Raw genomic sequence first — 17011 nt, 5'->3', positions numbered from 1 at the left:
CTCAGTATCTTTGCTCTTCATGCTACGTTTTAGTGCCTATCATACAGTAACAATGATCATACAATAGTTCCAAAGTTCAATATTCCTTCTAAGGATTCACATTTGTTTTTACATTTTATAATTTTTTATATTTATATAAATATAATTTGTATATGGATAATTTTATAATTCAAATGAAATTATCATATGTAAGGAAAAATAAAAGAAACACCTGAAACTAATTTTAATCTATGATGGTTTAAACATAGAAATAATCTCTGACCTACATATAGTTAGCTAACAAATATTCTAACAGAATAGCATATAAACTATTTAAAAGGAACAATTTATTTGTCATAGAAGATTTCTTGACTTTTAAATAACGCCAAGATTAGGCCATCATTAAGTTGTGTATTCTCAAAAACTGCATTACATGTATCTTTACGAGTTTTCCTGAAATTTACTATTGGTCATGCCAAAAGTATCTTATTTTATATACACTTGTATTTTCAAGTAATTTTATATTTCAATGATATATGTTATTCTTCCTCAGCAACACATTGGCAGCAAGTAGGAGAAGGATATAAATAATGGGTAATGTAAGAGTTGTCAAGAGACATACTGAGTGCGACAAACATGTTTGGTTCCAGAAATCATAAATGGAAAAAGTGAACTGTATGAATTATGACCTATTTATTCGTCCCATGTACTTCAGCAAATTCTACCACCTACTATTTTGGGGTGTGAATTCTTGTCTATTAGTTTTCTGCGGCTTTATAGTGAGACTAGCCATTGAATTCTGGTAGCTAAAACTTACCTCTAAAATCAGTGGTTCATTCAGAATCACAATCTATGCTTTGTGTAAGTAGTTAGAGAGGAGTGATAATAAACATCTTATTTAGGAGTCCTGTAATATTAGTGTGAAAGGGTAATTCTTTCAGAAAGGATGACCTCATTATGTAACCATCCCCAAGAATAAGCTGAAGTGTGTAGGAGGTTATGCTGTTGAAGAATCAGGCAGTTAGGAACCAATGCTCAGGGCTATTTTTGTATAATGGCACCTTTCCCAGATGTTTATTAAGTGGAACGGATAGAGAAATAAGGGACAGGGACACAAGAATTTATAGGATTTTGTTATTATTTAAAAGATTTTAATTGGGATAGATGAGTGAAAGATTATGTATGTATGTATTGTGTTGGCCAAAAAGTTCCTTTGGTTTTCAAGTAAAAATAAAAGACACATTTTTCATTTTCACCAAGAACTTTATTGAACAATGTATTCACCATTTTGTTCCACTACTTTCTGCCATTTTTTAGGCAACTTCCTAATTCCATCTTTCCAAAATTTTTTATCTTTTTGAGCAAAGAACTGTTCCAGGTGCCTTTTACAGTCTTCCAGGGAATTGAAATTTTTTCCATTAAGACTATTTTGTAAAGACTGAAATAAATGGAAATCTGAAGGCGCAATGTCTGGTGAATATAGCGGATTAATCAGAACTTCCCAGCCAAGCTACAACAGTTTTTTCCTGGTCATCAAAGAAACATGTGGTCTTGCATTATCCTGATGGAAGATTATGTGTTTTCTGTTGACTAATTCCAGACCTTTTCATTGAGTGCTGCTTTCATTTGGTCTAATTGGGAGAAGTACTTGTTGGTATTAATACTTTGGTTTTCTTGAAACTCCCTTCCAATCCCACCATATACAAAACATCACCTTCTTTGGATGAAGACTGGCTTTTTGTGTGGTTGGTGGTGGTTCATTTCACTTGCACCGTGATCTCTTCCATTCCACATTATTGTACAGTATCCATTTTTCATTGCCTGTCACAATTTGTTTTAAAAATGGAATGTTTTTGTTACGTTTAAGTAGAGAATCACATGCGGAAATATGGTCAAGAAGGTTTTTTTCACTTAGCTTATGTGGAACCCAAACATCAAAGCAATTAACATCACCAAGCTGGTGCAAATGATTTTCAACGCTTGATTTGGATATTTTGAGTATGTCGGCTATCTCCCGTATGGCTTAACATTGATTGTTCTCAATTAATGTCTCGATTTGATTGCTATCAACTTCAGTTGGTCTACCTGACCGTGGAACATCGTCCAGCGAGAAATCTCCAGCACGAAACTTCACAAACCAATTTTGACATGTTCGATCAATCACAGCACCTTCACCATACACTGCACAAATCTTTTTTTGCATTTCAGTTGCATTTTTACCTTTCTTGAAATAATAAAGCATTATATGCCGAAAATGTTGCTTTTTTTCTTGCATCTTCAGTATTAAAATGGCTCCACAAAAACTCACCAATTTTGGTAAGTTTTATTTTAAATGCACGCTGATATGACAGCTGTCACAATACAATCTAACAAAACTCTTTTGAATGAAGTTAAGGACAACTAAGCACTACTAGAGCCATCTTACAGAAAAAACCAAATGAGCTGTTTGGCCAACCCAATATGTATGTATGTATGTATGTATGTATGTATTTCCAAAGATTCCTATCAGAACCTGATGTGGACTACCTTACTACCACTGGGAAATCTTTCACTTTGGTCAGGATAAAAGTCTTATACACTATTAAAATTCATGCAGTGTTTTTGTAACATTTACACAGAACTTCATGCTATTGGCACAAACAATGAGGGGCACTTAATGGAGTAAATCAAATGTTTATTTTGTTTGCTTGGTCAGTGAAGATATAGTTATGTATTATATATATATATATATATATATAACTTTAAGCTGATGATGTTGATGGTCATCATGACCATCTGCACCACCCCTTTTATTATTTAATATTATAATATTATTTTTATCTAAAGTGAAGTATCTGGAAATATTTATATGGATAGGTTTAATACATACTGAATTCAGAGATTTGGGTAATAGAAATCAGTACTTTTTACCAGTCTGTCTCAATTCAGGTACTCAATGCAGTAGATAACTTAGTCCAGCGCTTCTCAAACTTTAACATACATACAAAATACCCAGGGAACCTTGTTAAACTGCAGATTCTGGTTCAGTAGGTTTGAAGTGCAACTAAGTCTGCATTCCTAATAAGATTCTAGGTGATGCAGATTCTAGTGATCCATGATCTACAGTTTAAGTAGTAAGGGTTTAGAGCTTAGTAAATATGACAGACTCAGTTTTTGGGTCCAGTCTGAATATTTGTACTGTCCTTGCCTATTGTAATGAGAGGTACAAAATTTGAACCTAAACTTTATCTAATAATGTAAATTTATTGTAACTTGAATTCCTGTATGTCAGAGACATAGAGATATTACAATGGAAGTAACTTCCTTTTCATATAATGTTGAACACTAAACTTACAATGTCAGTCATTGACAATATAATTCATTATATATACTATAGAAAACTAATTTAACAGAAACTGTGAGGAATAAGCCAAAAATATAAATTAGTGAAATGGGAATCAATGTAACATAAACCAGTTATTTTGAGAATAATCTGAGGAACCATATTCTTTTTTAATCTAGGAAATAACATCAAGATTTATAATGAATCAGCTAGCAGAAAAAAATCCTTTCCTAATGCAAGCCATAGAATGGTACCCACAGGTCAGGAACATAATCTCTCAGGGAAGAAAATGTGCAATATGTGGAAAGTCCTTTTTAACCATATGGCTGGAATGTGTTGAGTTTTTTCCTCCATCAAAGGTAAATGGTGTTTTTTGTGTGAATATGAGCATAAGACCTCCTCTTATTCTTTGTCCTTATCTAAGTCGACCAGTACTAACTTCATTTGTATCTAAGAATTGACCTCTATGATGATATAATGGGTTTTTTTTCCAGCTTTATTGAGATATAATTGACAGATAATATTGTGTAAGTTTAAGGTGTACAATGTGTTGCTTTGATACATTTATAAATGCAAAATGATTACCACCATAGAATCAGCTACTATCTCCATCCTGTCATATAGATATCATTTCTTTTTTGTGATGAGGACATTTAAGATCTACTTTCTTGGCAATGTTCAAATATGTGATACAGTATTATTAGCCATAATCATCATGTTGTATATTAGATCCTCTAACTTGTTATCTTATAACTGGAAGTTTGTACAGTTTGACCAGTATCTCCATTTCCCCCAGCCCTCAACCCCTGGTAACTACCACTTTACTATTTCTCTAAGTTTGTCTTTTTTAGATTCCACATATATGTTATTGCGCAGTGTTTATCTTTCTCTGTCTGATTTATTTCACTTAGTATAATTCCCTCAACGTCCATCCAAGTTGTCATAAATAGCAGGGTTTCTTTATTTTCCTTGGCTGAATAATATTCAATTGTTTTATATATATATATATATATATATATATATACCACATATTCTTTATCCATTCATCTGTTAACAGACACTTAGGTTGTTTCTATATCTTAGCTATTGTGAGTAATACTGCAGTGAACATGAGAGTGAAGATATGTCTACTAAATCCCGATTTCAGTTTCTTTGGATATGTATTAAGAACTGAGATTGCTGGATCATATGGTAGTTCTATATTTAATTTTTTGTGGGACCTGCATACTGTTTTCCATAGTAGCTGTACAAATTTGCATTTCCACCAACAGTGCACTAGGGTTCCCTTTTCTCCATCCTTGTCAACACTTGTTATCTCCTGTCTTTTTGATGATAGCCATTCTAGCTGGCATGAAGTGATACCTCATCATGGTTTGGATTTGCATTTCCGTGATGATTAGTGATATTGCATACCTTTTCACATACCTGTTGTCCATTTGTATATCTTCTTTGGAGAAATGTCTATTCAGTTCCTCTGCCTATTTTTAAATTGGGTTGTTAGATTTGTTGCTAATGAGTTGTGTGAGTTCTTATTATATTTTGATATTAACCCCTTGTTAAGTATATAATTTGCAAATACTTTCTCCCATTCCATTGGTTACCTTTTAATTTTGTTGAGTTTCTTTTGCTGTGCAGAGACTTTGTAGTATGGCTTAATCCTGCTTATTTATGTTTGCTTCTTTTGCTCGTACTTTTGCTGTCATATCCAGGAAATCACTGCTGAGACCAATGTCAAGGAGTTATTTCCCCTATGTTTTCATCTAGGACTTTTACGGTTTCAGTCCTTAAATTTGAGCCTCTAATTCATTTCAAATTCTTTTTTGTGAATGGTGTAAGATAAGGCTCTGATTTCATTCTTCTGCATGTAGTTATCCAATTTTCCCAACCCATTTATTGAAGAGAGTATCCTTTCTTCATTGTGTATTCTTGGCTCCCTTGTCAAATATTAGTTGACCTTATATGCAGGGGTTTATTTATGGGCTCTCAATTTTGTTCCAGGGGTCTATGTGTCTATTTTTATGCCAGTACTGTACTGTTTTGATTACTGTAACTTTGTAGTATAGTTTGAAGTCAGGAAGTATGATATGTCCAGCTTTGTTCTTCTTTCTCAGGATTGCTTTGGCTATTTGGGGCCTTTTGTGGCTCCATATAAATTTTAGGATTATATTTTCTATTTTTGAAAATATCATTGGAAATTTTGAAAAATGTCTTTGGAATTTTGATATGGATTGCATTGAATGTATAGACAGCTTTTGATAATATGGACATTTTGACAATATTAATTCTTCTGATCCACGAACATGGGATATCTTTCCATTTGTTTGTGTCTCCTTCAATTTCTTTCTCCAAAGTCTTGTAGTTTTCCATGTACAGATATTTTTACTCTTCAGATTTATTCCAAGAACTTTATTGTTTTTGATGCTATTGTGAATGGGACTGTTTTCTTTATTTTTCATATATTTTGTTGTTAGTGTATGGAAATGCAACAATTTTCTGTATGTTGATTTTGTATCCTGCAACTTTACTGTATTTGTTGATTAGTTCTAACAGTTTTTTGGAGGAGTCTTTAGGATTTCCTATATATAAGATCATATCATCTGCAAACAAAGACAGTTTTACTTCTTTTTTTTCTGTTTGGATGACTTTTATTTTATTTTTTAGCCTGACTGTTCTGGTTAGGATTTCAAGTACTAGGTTGAATAGGAGTGGTTAGAATGGGCACCCATTATATAGAGAGAGCTTAGCAGAGTGCTTGGTACATATTTTATTTCTAAGAATGACTGATGAATCACAAGAACTGGATTTTTAAATTGTTTTCTTTTATTTTTCTTTTACTTATTTATTTTTGGCTGTGTTGGGTCTTCATTGCTGCACATGGGCTTTTACTAGTTGTGGCGAGTGGTGGCTAGTCTTCATTGCAGTGCACAGGCTTCTCATTGTGGTGGCTTCTCTTGTTGCAGAGTGTGGGCTCTAGGCACGGAGGCTTCAGTAGTTGTGATGTGCGGGCTCAGTAGTTGTGGCTCATGTGCTCTAGAGTGCAGGCTCAGTAGTTGTGGCGCATGGGCTTAGTTGCTCCGTGACATGTTGGATCTTCCCAGACCAGGGATCAAACCCATGTCCCCTGCATTGGCAGGCAGATTCTTATCCACTGCACTACGAGGGAAGCCCAAGAACTGGATTTTAATACCAGCTCCCGTGTTCTATGAGGTTATTAATATGTTACATCAAATGTATTGTAGAGAAAAATCTGGCAGAGTTGTTGCCAATGAGGGATAATGTCAAGGTGAAATAATGGTTGAGGAGAAATTTAAAAGTCAAACCAGATGGACATTAAACACCAAGAGAAAAAAGAGACCATCAGTGGAAAAATGAAAATTGAAATGTATGTTGGTTCTCAAGATGGGAATACATCTGTAATCTTGATTGCTTATGTAACCTATCTGTGAATTATCCACATCACCATCTGGAATAGATTGTTATATTCCAATCTACATTCTGGAGTAGATTATTACACTAATGAGTATAACACATGTCATATTATTTGTCAAAAGTTTCCAAAACACTCTACATTTCACTGGCTATGACATGAACACCTTTAACGACTTGCCATGTTCATTTTTTCCCAATGAATATCTTTCTTGGGAAAGATGTTCTTGCTCTGATAGATTCCCAGTCAAAATCATCTGATAAGCTGCTAGTCTCATATCAAGTAGAGTAATTGCAATGTTATAATAGCTCTGGCCCTCCAGGAACTTACATATTCCTAGGAGAAGTGATATAGTAAGGTAATTGAAATCTGACAAATTGGGCTTGATGACCAGCCCTACCATTTACCTCCTGTGTCACCTTAATTTCCTCTTTGAAGCTAAGTTTTCATCTCTAAAATTGGGATAAAAATAGTACCTCTCTCACAGGGCTGTTGTGAGTGAGACACGAGGTAGATAGTGCTTAGTACAGTAGGTGCTTAATAAAGGTAGTACATAGTAGCTACTTAATAAGGGTATTTTAAAAAATCAATACCTTTAGACAAGAAAGAATGATTATATTCTTGTGATAGGTATTGTGATAGAGGTGTGCACAGGGTGCATGAGAAGAAGGAATCTCAATTAAATGGGAACATTCTCTGGTGTATCCCTGAGTCCTAGCACAGTGATTGTGCTTGGTACTTGGAGAATACCTAATACACATTAAAATTATTTTAATAGGCATTGCTTGTAAATGTGCTTTGAATGATAGGGAGGCATCAGAATAGATAAAGAACCAGTGGACAGGCATTTTAGGTGCAGGAACTGCCTGTTCAAAGGTAATATTGTGCAAATAAATTGTACAGTGAGTACAGGGAACTCACTGAGTGTGAAGTATGGGAGATGAGGTCAGAGAGAGGTATGAGATCAGGATGGTTCTTGTATGTAAAGTTTGAACTTAATTTCAAAAACTACTATATTAGCTTGTTACAGCTCTCATAACAAAGTACCATAGACTGAGTAGCTTAAACAATAGAAATTAATTTTCTTACAATTCTGGAAGCTAGAAGTTCAAGACCAAGGTGTCAGAAGGCTTGGTTTCTTCTGTGGTCTCTCTCCTTGGCTTGTTGATGGCTGTCTTCTCCCTGTGTCTTCATATTGTCTTCCTCCTCTACAAATGTGTGTCCAAATTTCCTCTTCTTGTAAGTACAGCAGTCATATTGAATTAGGGCCCACCTTAATGACATCATCTTAACTTAATTGCCATTTTAAAGACTATATCCAAGCACAGTCACATTTCGAAGTACTGGGGGTTAGGACTACAACATATGAATTTTGAGGAGGATACAATTCAGCTACTTATAGTTGTCGAAGCAGTGGAGTAGCAAGATGAGGCTTTGTTTGTTTGTTTTTTGACAAAGAAAGGTTGGAGCTGGTGATGTGGATTAAAAGATTGTTTATGTAAATGTGACACTTGAAGCCATGGGAATGAAGATTGCCTGAGGAAATTTACACAGTGAAGTGAGAAGGCCAGAAGGACAGAACCCTTGAGGACAACAGTATTTAAAGGGTGGGCAGAAGCAGGAGTCAGGAAAGGAGAATAAGAAAATGCAATCAGTGGGGGAGGGGCAAAACCAGGTAGAGTGCCCACAAATATTAAAGCTATCAAAGACAGATATGCAAGAAATAGGATTATTTTCACTTTTTCTTCTGCTGGATCCAAAGCCCCACCTCCTAATACATGAGTCATGACAATTTCAATATAGGAATTTTGTAGGGGACACAAACGTTCAGCCTATAGCAGGAGGCTTAAGGGAAACTTCCCTGAGAATGTGACATTTGAGTAATGTGAGTCCTTGTCCTCTTTATTAACTTTGTGACTTAGTTTTCATTGTCTCCATTCACAGGTGAGGCAACTAAGTTAGTTAAGTAGTTTCTTCACAAATTTCAAATCTATGAAATAACAGAAGTACAACTTTAGTTTACACCTCCTGATACCACCTTTAGGTCACTTTTTGCTGCACTGTAGATTGCATGCACATTTTTATTTTGAACCATAAGAGAAAGTGTAAATAAATTCATTGATTGATGGTGATATCAATACAATTATTCAAACAGCTGCCTCCTTATGTTTAAAACACTATCATGTGAAAGAGATATGAGGCTTTTCTTCTCTTGACTTGTGGAGTGGAACATAGAATGACTGGTATTCAGCCCAGATAAATGGAAAAATTTTCCTTCAGGATTTCACCCACACACACTCACACACACATACAAGTGTGTGCACAGCTTAACATTAGTCATCACTGAAGAAACAATAAAGATGGAAGAAAGTATAGGAGAATAAAGAGATTTGGTATCTACATAATTTCATTTTAAAAATTAAAAGGAAAATAAGAATACATTTTAATCAATTAAATGTGTCTGTGTGCATTATAAAAACTGCAACACAATGGCATAAGAATATAGCATGAGTTAAAAACATAATGGTTAAAAAAACCCAAAAGATTCTGTAGGTTGTCTTTTCATTTTGTTTATGGTTTCCTTTGTTGTGCAAAAGCTTTTAAGTTTAATTAGATCCCATTTGTTTATTTTTTGTTTTTATTTCAGTTACTCTAGGAGAAGTATCCAAAAAGATATTGCTGTGATTTTTGTCAGAGTGTTTTTCCTGTGTTTTCATCTAGGAGTTTTATATCATCTGGTCTTACATTTAGGTCTTTAATACATTTTGAGTTTATTTTTGTGTGTGGTATTAGGGAATGTTCTAATTTCATTCTTTTACATGCAGCTGTCCAGTTTTCCCAGCACCACTTATTGAAGAGGCTGTCTTTTCTCCATTGTGTATTCTTGCCTCCTTTGTCATAGAGTAATTGACCATAGGTGTGTGGGTTTATCTCTGGGCTTTTTGTCCTGTTCCATTGACCTATATTTCTGTTTTTGTGCCAGTACCATACTGTTTTGATTACTGTAGCTTTGTAGTATAGTCTGAAGTCAGGAAACCTGAATCCTCCTGTTCCATTTTTCTTTATCAAGATTGCTTTTGCTATTCAGGGTCTTTTGTGTTTCCATACAAATTAAAAAAATTTTGTTCTAGTTCCATAAAAAATGCCATTGGTGATTTGATGGGGATTGCATTGAATCTGTACATTGCCTTGTATACAATGGTCATTTTGACAATATTGATTCTTCCAATCCAAGAACATGGTATATATTTCCATCTGTTTGTGTCATCTTCGATTTCTTTCATCAGTGTGTTATAGTTTCTGGAGTTTAGATCTTTTGCTTCCTTAGGTAGGTTTATGCCTAGGTATTTTATTCTATTTGATGCAATGGTAAATGGGATTGTTTCCTCTAATTTTATTTCTGATCTTTCATTGTTAGTGTATAGGAATGCAGGAGATTTCTGTGTATTAATTTTGTATCCTGCAACTTTACCGAATTCATTGATGAGCTCTAGTAGTTTTCTGGTAGCATCTTTAGGATTTTCTATGTATAGTATCATGTCATCTGCAAATAGTGATGGTTTTACTTTTTGTTTGCCAATTTGGATTCCTTTTATTTCTTTTTCTTCTCTGATTGCCATGGCTAGAACTTCCAAAGCTATGTCAAATAAAAGTGGTGAGAGTGGACATCCTTGTCTTGTTCCTGATCTTAGATGACATGTTTTCAGCTTTTCACCGTTGAATATGATGCTAGCTGTGGGTTTGTCATATATGGACTTTATTATGTTCTCTCTATGCTCACTTTCTTGAGAGTATTTTTTTAATCATAAATGGATGTTGAATTCTATCAAAAGCTTTTTCGGCATCTATTGAGATGATCAAATGTTTTTTATTCTTCAATTTGTTAAGGTGATATATCACACTGACTGATTTGCAGATGTTGAAAAATCCTTGCATCCTGGGGATAAATCCCACTTGATCATGGTGTAGGATCCTTTTAATGTATTGTTGGATTCAGTTTGCTAGTATTTTGTTGAGTATTTTTGCGTCTATTGCAGTACTATTAACAATAGCCAAGACATGGAAGCAACCTAAATATCCATCGACAGATGAATGAATAAAGAAGATGTGGTATGTTCATACAATGGAATATTACTCAGCCATAAAAAATGCAATAATGCCATTTGTAGCAACATGGATTGACCTAGAGATTATCATACTAAGTGAAGTAAGCCAGAGAAAGACAAATATCATGTGATATTGCTTATATGTGGATCTAAAAAACAATTATACAAATGAACTTATATACAAAACAGAAACAGACCCACAGACATAGAAAACAAATTTATCATTTCCAAAGCGGATAGGGGATGAGGGGAGGGATAAATAAGGAGCTCGGGATTAACATATACACACTACTCTATATAAAATAGATAACCAACAAGGACCTACTATATAACACAGGGAAATTTACTCAATATTTTGTAATAACCTATAAGGGAAAAGAATCTGAAAAGATGGACATTTATGTTTGTATAACTGAATCACTTTGCTGTATACCTGAAACTAACACAACATTGTAAATCAACTACACTTCAATTAAAGCCAGAGAAAGACAAATATCATGTGATATTGCTTATATGTGGATCTAAAAAACAGTTATACAAATGAACTTATATACAAAACAGAAACAGACCCACAGACATAGAAAACAAATTTATCATTTCCAAAGCGGATAGGGGATGAGGGGAGGGATAAATAAGGAGCTCGGGATTAACATATACACACTACTCTATATAAAATAGATAACCAACAAGGACCTACTATATAACACAGGGAAATTTACTCAATATTTTGTAATAACCTATAAGGGAAAAGAATCTGAAAAGATGGACATTTATGTTTGTATAACTGAATCACTTTGCTGTATACCTGAAACTAACACAACATTGTAAATCAACTACACTTCAATTAAAAAAAAAAGAAACAGAGACCTGGGTGTAAATTCTTATTAATGGAATAAAATATTAAAATATTGAAGAAAGACATGATCCCTCACATTGAAAAAGCACATTGAGTGCCAAGTAGAATAAGAATAAATCCATACCTAGACACATTTTGGTAAAAGTGTACACTATCAAAGGGAAGCTATTTAGAGCTAAAGGTAAACTTTTAAGAAAATAGATCACGTACAAATAAATGACAATGAACTGAAAGCAGATTCCAGAAAAAAGATAACATAATATCTTCAGTGTACAAAGAGAAAATAGCTCAAAATATAGAGTTATATTTCTAGATAAGTTGACAGGCAGAGTACATGGAAGTGTCGGAAAATTGGTGAGAAGAAAATTTTGTAAAGGAAAATTGCTGTGAAACAATCACTGATTCTAACCTTTAAAATAATTGAAAAAGTTAAACAAGTAACAGTAAGTATATGTAGTGAAAAAATGTGTCATGTAATTCCATGACAATGGAATTACAATTAGAATAAGTGTATAGTATGAATTTATAAATTATGCTAAATAAATGTAAGGATATTTAAAAATGGCTAACAATTGAATAAAAATTTAGATTGGAATATATATTACTAGATGCTTGGCAATCAAAACATTATTTTTAATTATTTTTAATTAATTAACTTATTTTATTGAACTATAGTTGATTTGCAATACTGTGTTAATTTCTTCTGTACAGTAAAGTGAGTCAGTTTTATATATATATATATGTATATTTCTTTTTTCTTTTTCATATTATTTTCCGTTATGGTTTATCACAGGATATTTAATATAGTTCCCTATGGTGTACAGTAGGATCTTGTTGTTTATTCATTCTATATATAATAGTTTACATCTGCTAATCCCAAACTGCCAGTCTATCCTTCACCCCACCCCCCTTGGCAACCACAAGTCTGTTCTCCATGTCTGTGCATCTGTTTCTGTGAAACATTATTTTAATGGAGTTGTTTAGTTCCCTGTTTCTAGAGTGAGAACATACACAAAATACATATTGATGATAATCAGATTAACTGTTTTATTAAAAAGTTGCTTTTACATACATTTAGGATTTTATGATATTTTTCTATTTAAGTAAAGGGAGAGTATACAAAGACTAGTTTGCCTAGAAGCCTCCCTTTCTGTTAAAAAAACATTCAGCTTTTTACTATCTTTTCAGGATGCTAACCTTTAGAGTTTAGCATGAAGGAAGAACCCAATTTGATAATGCCAACATCTAGTTACCCTGTTGTGCTTTACAGAATGTTCTGTCTCTGATGGGTTTGTTATCTGAGGGCACAGTTGACGAAGGGAGACACGATGACAAATGGGCCTTCGTTCTTGATATAAAAGTCTAGAAACAACCAAATATCCAATTGTAATTGCTTCTATTCAGGTGAATGTGAAATTATGCCATGCTTATCTTATGAATTAGTGAGAAGAGGATTGGAAATAGTTGATGAAAATTTTTACACAATCTCAAATATTAACTTTTACCATAATTCATTCAGATGCTTTTGTCTTTTTTAAATGTTATAGCCCTTGCCATTCAGTTAGTCCTTAGCAATTACAGAATTGTCAATAATTTCAATGTAATTGATATTTAAGTATTAACTACTAATGATATAATGCTTCAAAAGAGCAACAAAAATTAATCCTTTTTAGTTGCTACCAACTTGGTTCATAATTGAACCAGTGACTTAGAGGTTACTAAATAGTCTCATAAAATTCTTTCCAAATACTTAAGTGATCCAGTGACCAATATATGCATTTGATATTTTCATTTCACATAGTTACACTAGTTGAACATAACATTTCCCTAGATTCCTTTAAACTTGAAAAGTTTAGGGAGGGAACAGTATGGAACATGAACTCTCAGCCCTGTATTGAATGATGTAATGTAATTAAAACTTCATTCAAAAGAGATTAGATTGAGTAGGTTTCACTACAAATGAGTGTAAAAGCTGATCTACTTTATGAAAATAAATGAAAAATTGCAGCCTTAGTTCCTTTTTTATGACAAGCTGTCAGTAATGAAACATAAGATTACATTTAATAATTTTACTCACTACTTACAGAGCAAAATCTTACTTTGCAATAAAAAGTTATTACTGTTTATATACCACTGACATTCATTTATGAAACTGATCATTTCAACCAGTCAACTGTGAAAATAAATGTAGGTCTTAAAACATGCAATCATTAGTTAATTTAATGTAAATTGGACACTTAGAGGATCAGAAGGCATCACATTTCTAATTCTAAACAATCATGAAAATAATGTGTATTTATTGTTCAGAGAATTGAAATGGCATGAATGATTCTTATCATTTTATTCAGAAAACAGCAAAACAATTAGAGTATAAATGATCTCGCACACTGTCTCTTGATTGCTTCTACTTCCATGGGAATTCACTGAATTCCCCTTTCCCTTTAAGGAACTCTCCCTTTTGTTCCTAAACTGCTAGGTAGAGTTAACAGTTGTATTCAGTATACATGATTTTTTTTTTTCTGCCAAAGAATCTTAAGTTGTATTCACTGCAGCACATTTATCTGAAGCTGTGCATAACCAAAATGTTTGAACCTCCCACGTGAAATTCAAAGGACACTGATTATGCCAAGATGGTGATGAAGAGCAGGATCACTCTGTAGTGGAGTGAATGCTGCATAGCTGGATGGGTGGGTGGAACATGAGCAGGATTTTCTTTCTGGTTTCTGCCCTTACTACAGTCCAAACTACCCTAAGGGTGGAATGACCATATATAATGTATCATCTAAGCCAAGAGGCTTTTGAGAGTGAAGGTGGGCAACATTATTAATAACTGGAAAATCAGCAGGAAGCCAGCACTACATTGGTGAAAGAAGCTGGGAAGCATACTGTGACTGAAAATGATCTAGAATTTAGTGAAATTATATTCTAGTCATATCTCTGCCTCGAACTATGAGGTCTAAGGTAAGTCACCTTACTTCTCATTATATCTGGACCAGTTTCCTCATCTGGACAATGAAGTGATTAGACCAAAGTCTCTTCTAGCTCCAGAGTGCCTTGATTCCATAATGGGGAGAGGGGCTCTCATAGTCATGCCTTTCTTGGTCCTGCTAATTTGGAACATGATGCTAATATTAGTTTTCTATTGCTGCTGTAACAAATTTCTATAATCTTGGAGTCTTAACAACAAAATTTATTATCTTATAGTTTAGTAGGCCAGAAGTCCAATATGAGTCTTATTGAGCTAAAATCAAAGTGTCAACAGGGCTACATTCCTTTCTGGAGACTCCAGGGGATAATCCATTTTCTTACTCTTTCCAGCTTTTAGAGGCTACCCACATTCCTTGGCTCATGGTCTCCTTCCTCCATCCCCAAAGCCAGCTTTGGCAGATCTAGTTCTTCTCAGACCCCATCCCTTGGACCTTCTCTTCTGCCTCTCTCTTCCACTTTTAATGATCCTTGTGATAAAAATGGGTCCAGCTGGATAATTAAGGATAACCTCCCAATCTCAAGATCCTTAAGTTAAAAAAAAAAAATCCTTATGTCAATCACACCTGCAAAGTGTGATTAACTTTTTCCATGTAAGGTAACATATGTAGTCACAGGACCTAGACATCTTTGGGGAGCCTTTATCCTGCCTACCATTATAACTTTTTTTGAGAAAACAGGAAACCATCTATCTCTTCTTTCCTAGTCCTTGTGCTTCATGTAATATTGAAACCTTATCCAAAGCTTTACTTTATACTGTATGATATAAACATATATTTTGATAATTTCTGATTTCTCTAAGTTTAAAATATGGTAGTGATTATCACTTAGGCATATTTTTAAAATGTCTCTCAATTCCACCATTCAACAAACATAAAACTTAGTAAACGTGCATATTCAAACTTAAAGCACAAGACTTTTCCATAAAATAGCAAGAGGATTATAATCATATGTTTATTTGTTTCAGGAAATAATGCATTTCACTGTAAAGAGTAAAGAGTGAAAATTAGACTTTATATAGCATTTCACATTTTAAAGCTTTTGGTAAAAAGATATAAAAGCATGTCTAATCATAGATCAACTCCTTTGCCTCTTCTCTGACTTTGGCTTGACAGAAAGGATCTTTTAGTGTTGCAGTTTCTAATTGTAAACATTGACCAAAGCAGTAATTATCTTTGACAGAGTTGTGAGGTTTTATTAATTGAGGTTTGTGAAGACATGTCTACTATAAGAGTGTGTGTTGTAATACCTTTGTAAAAGCTTATTTCAAATGGACATCTTTTATACTGGTAGAAATATATGTCATACTGGAGATGATGCCACAAATGGAAATAGAAACTTAAATGGGTATCAAGAGATAAGGTATTAGAGACATTCTTTTCTCATATAACATTATTGAGTTTGATGACTCTAGATGGAAAACTATGTTACCAAGGAATTATGATGAGTCCATTTTTCTCAGTAAAATTTCCAGGAAACAATTAATAGCCATGAGAGATATTGTATCAGCAATAGTAATTATTAAGTTAGAGAATAATCACATACAAAGTTTCCTATTCAATACAAAGCTGATAATGGCCTTTGGTAAAATATGTTCCCAGCCAACATCACTTTCAATGGTGAAAAACTAACCATTTCCCCTAAGATCAGGAGCAAGACAAGGTTGCCCACTCTCACCGTTATTAGTCCACATAGTTTTGGAAGTTTTAGCCATGGCAATAAGAGAAGAAGAAAAAGAAATAAAAGGAATCCAAATCAGAAAAAAGGAAGTAAAACTGTCACTGTTTGCAGATGACATGGTACTATACGCAGAGATTCCTAAAGATGCTACCAGAAAAGTACTAGGACTAATCAATGAATTTGATAAAGTAGCAGGATACAAAATTACTGCACAGAAATCTCATGCACTCCTATACACTAATGATGAAAAATCTGAAAATCTGAAAGAGAAATTAAGGAAACACTCCCATTTACCATTGCAACAAAAAGAATAAAATATCTGGGAATAAACCTACCTAAGGAGGCAAAACACGTGTATGCAGAAAATTATAAGATGCTGATGAAATAAATTAAAGATGATACAAACAGATGGAGAGATATACCATGTTCTTGGATTGGAAGAATCAACATTGTGAAAATGACTACACTACCCAAGCATTCTACAGATTCAGTGCAATCCCTATCAAACTACCAATGGCATTTTTCACAGAACTAGATAAAAAAAAAATTCACAATTTTTATGGAAACAAAAAAGACCCTGAATAGCCAAAGCAATCTTGAGAAAGAAAAACGGAGCTGAAGGAATCAGGCTCCCTGACTTCAGACTATACTGCAAA

General features: G+C 33.8%; 1 protein-coding gene across 2 annotated transcripts in view; it reads left to right on the top strand.

Annotated features, from left to right (window-relative positions):
• The window catches only part of LRRC69 (leucine rich repeat containing 69), a 96734-nt gene that overhangs the window by 74580 nt on the left and 5143 nt on the right, over positions 1–17011 (top strand). For both annotated transcript variants that reach the window (XM_024115925.2, XM_007116173.3), the window contains one exon: positions 3481–3660. In XM_024115925.2, coding sequence (XP_023971693.1) covers positions 3481–3660 — 180 coding nt within the window. The remainder of the gene's footprint in view (positions 1–3480; positions 3661–17011) is intronic.

This window comes from Physeter macrocephalus, chromosome 15 (assembly GCF_002837175.3).
Source record: "Physeter macrocephalus isolate SW-GA chromosome 15, ASM283717v5, whole genome shotgun sequence".
NCBI classification, from domain to species: domain Eukaryota; kingdom Metazoa; phylum Chordata; class Mammalia; order Artiodactyla; family Physeteridae; genus Physeter; species Physeter macrocephalus.
Note: the sequence above shows the minus strand (reverse complement) of the source record. Positions and strands in the feature narration are given on the sequence as shown.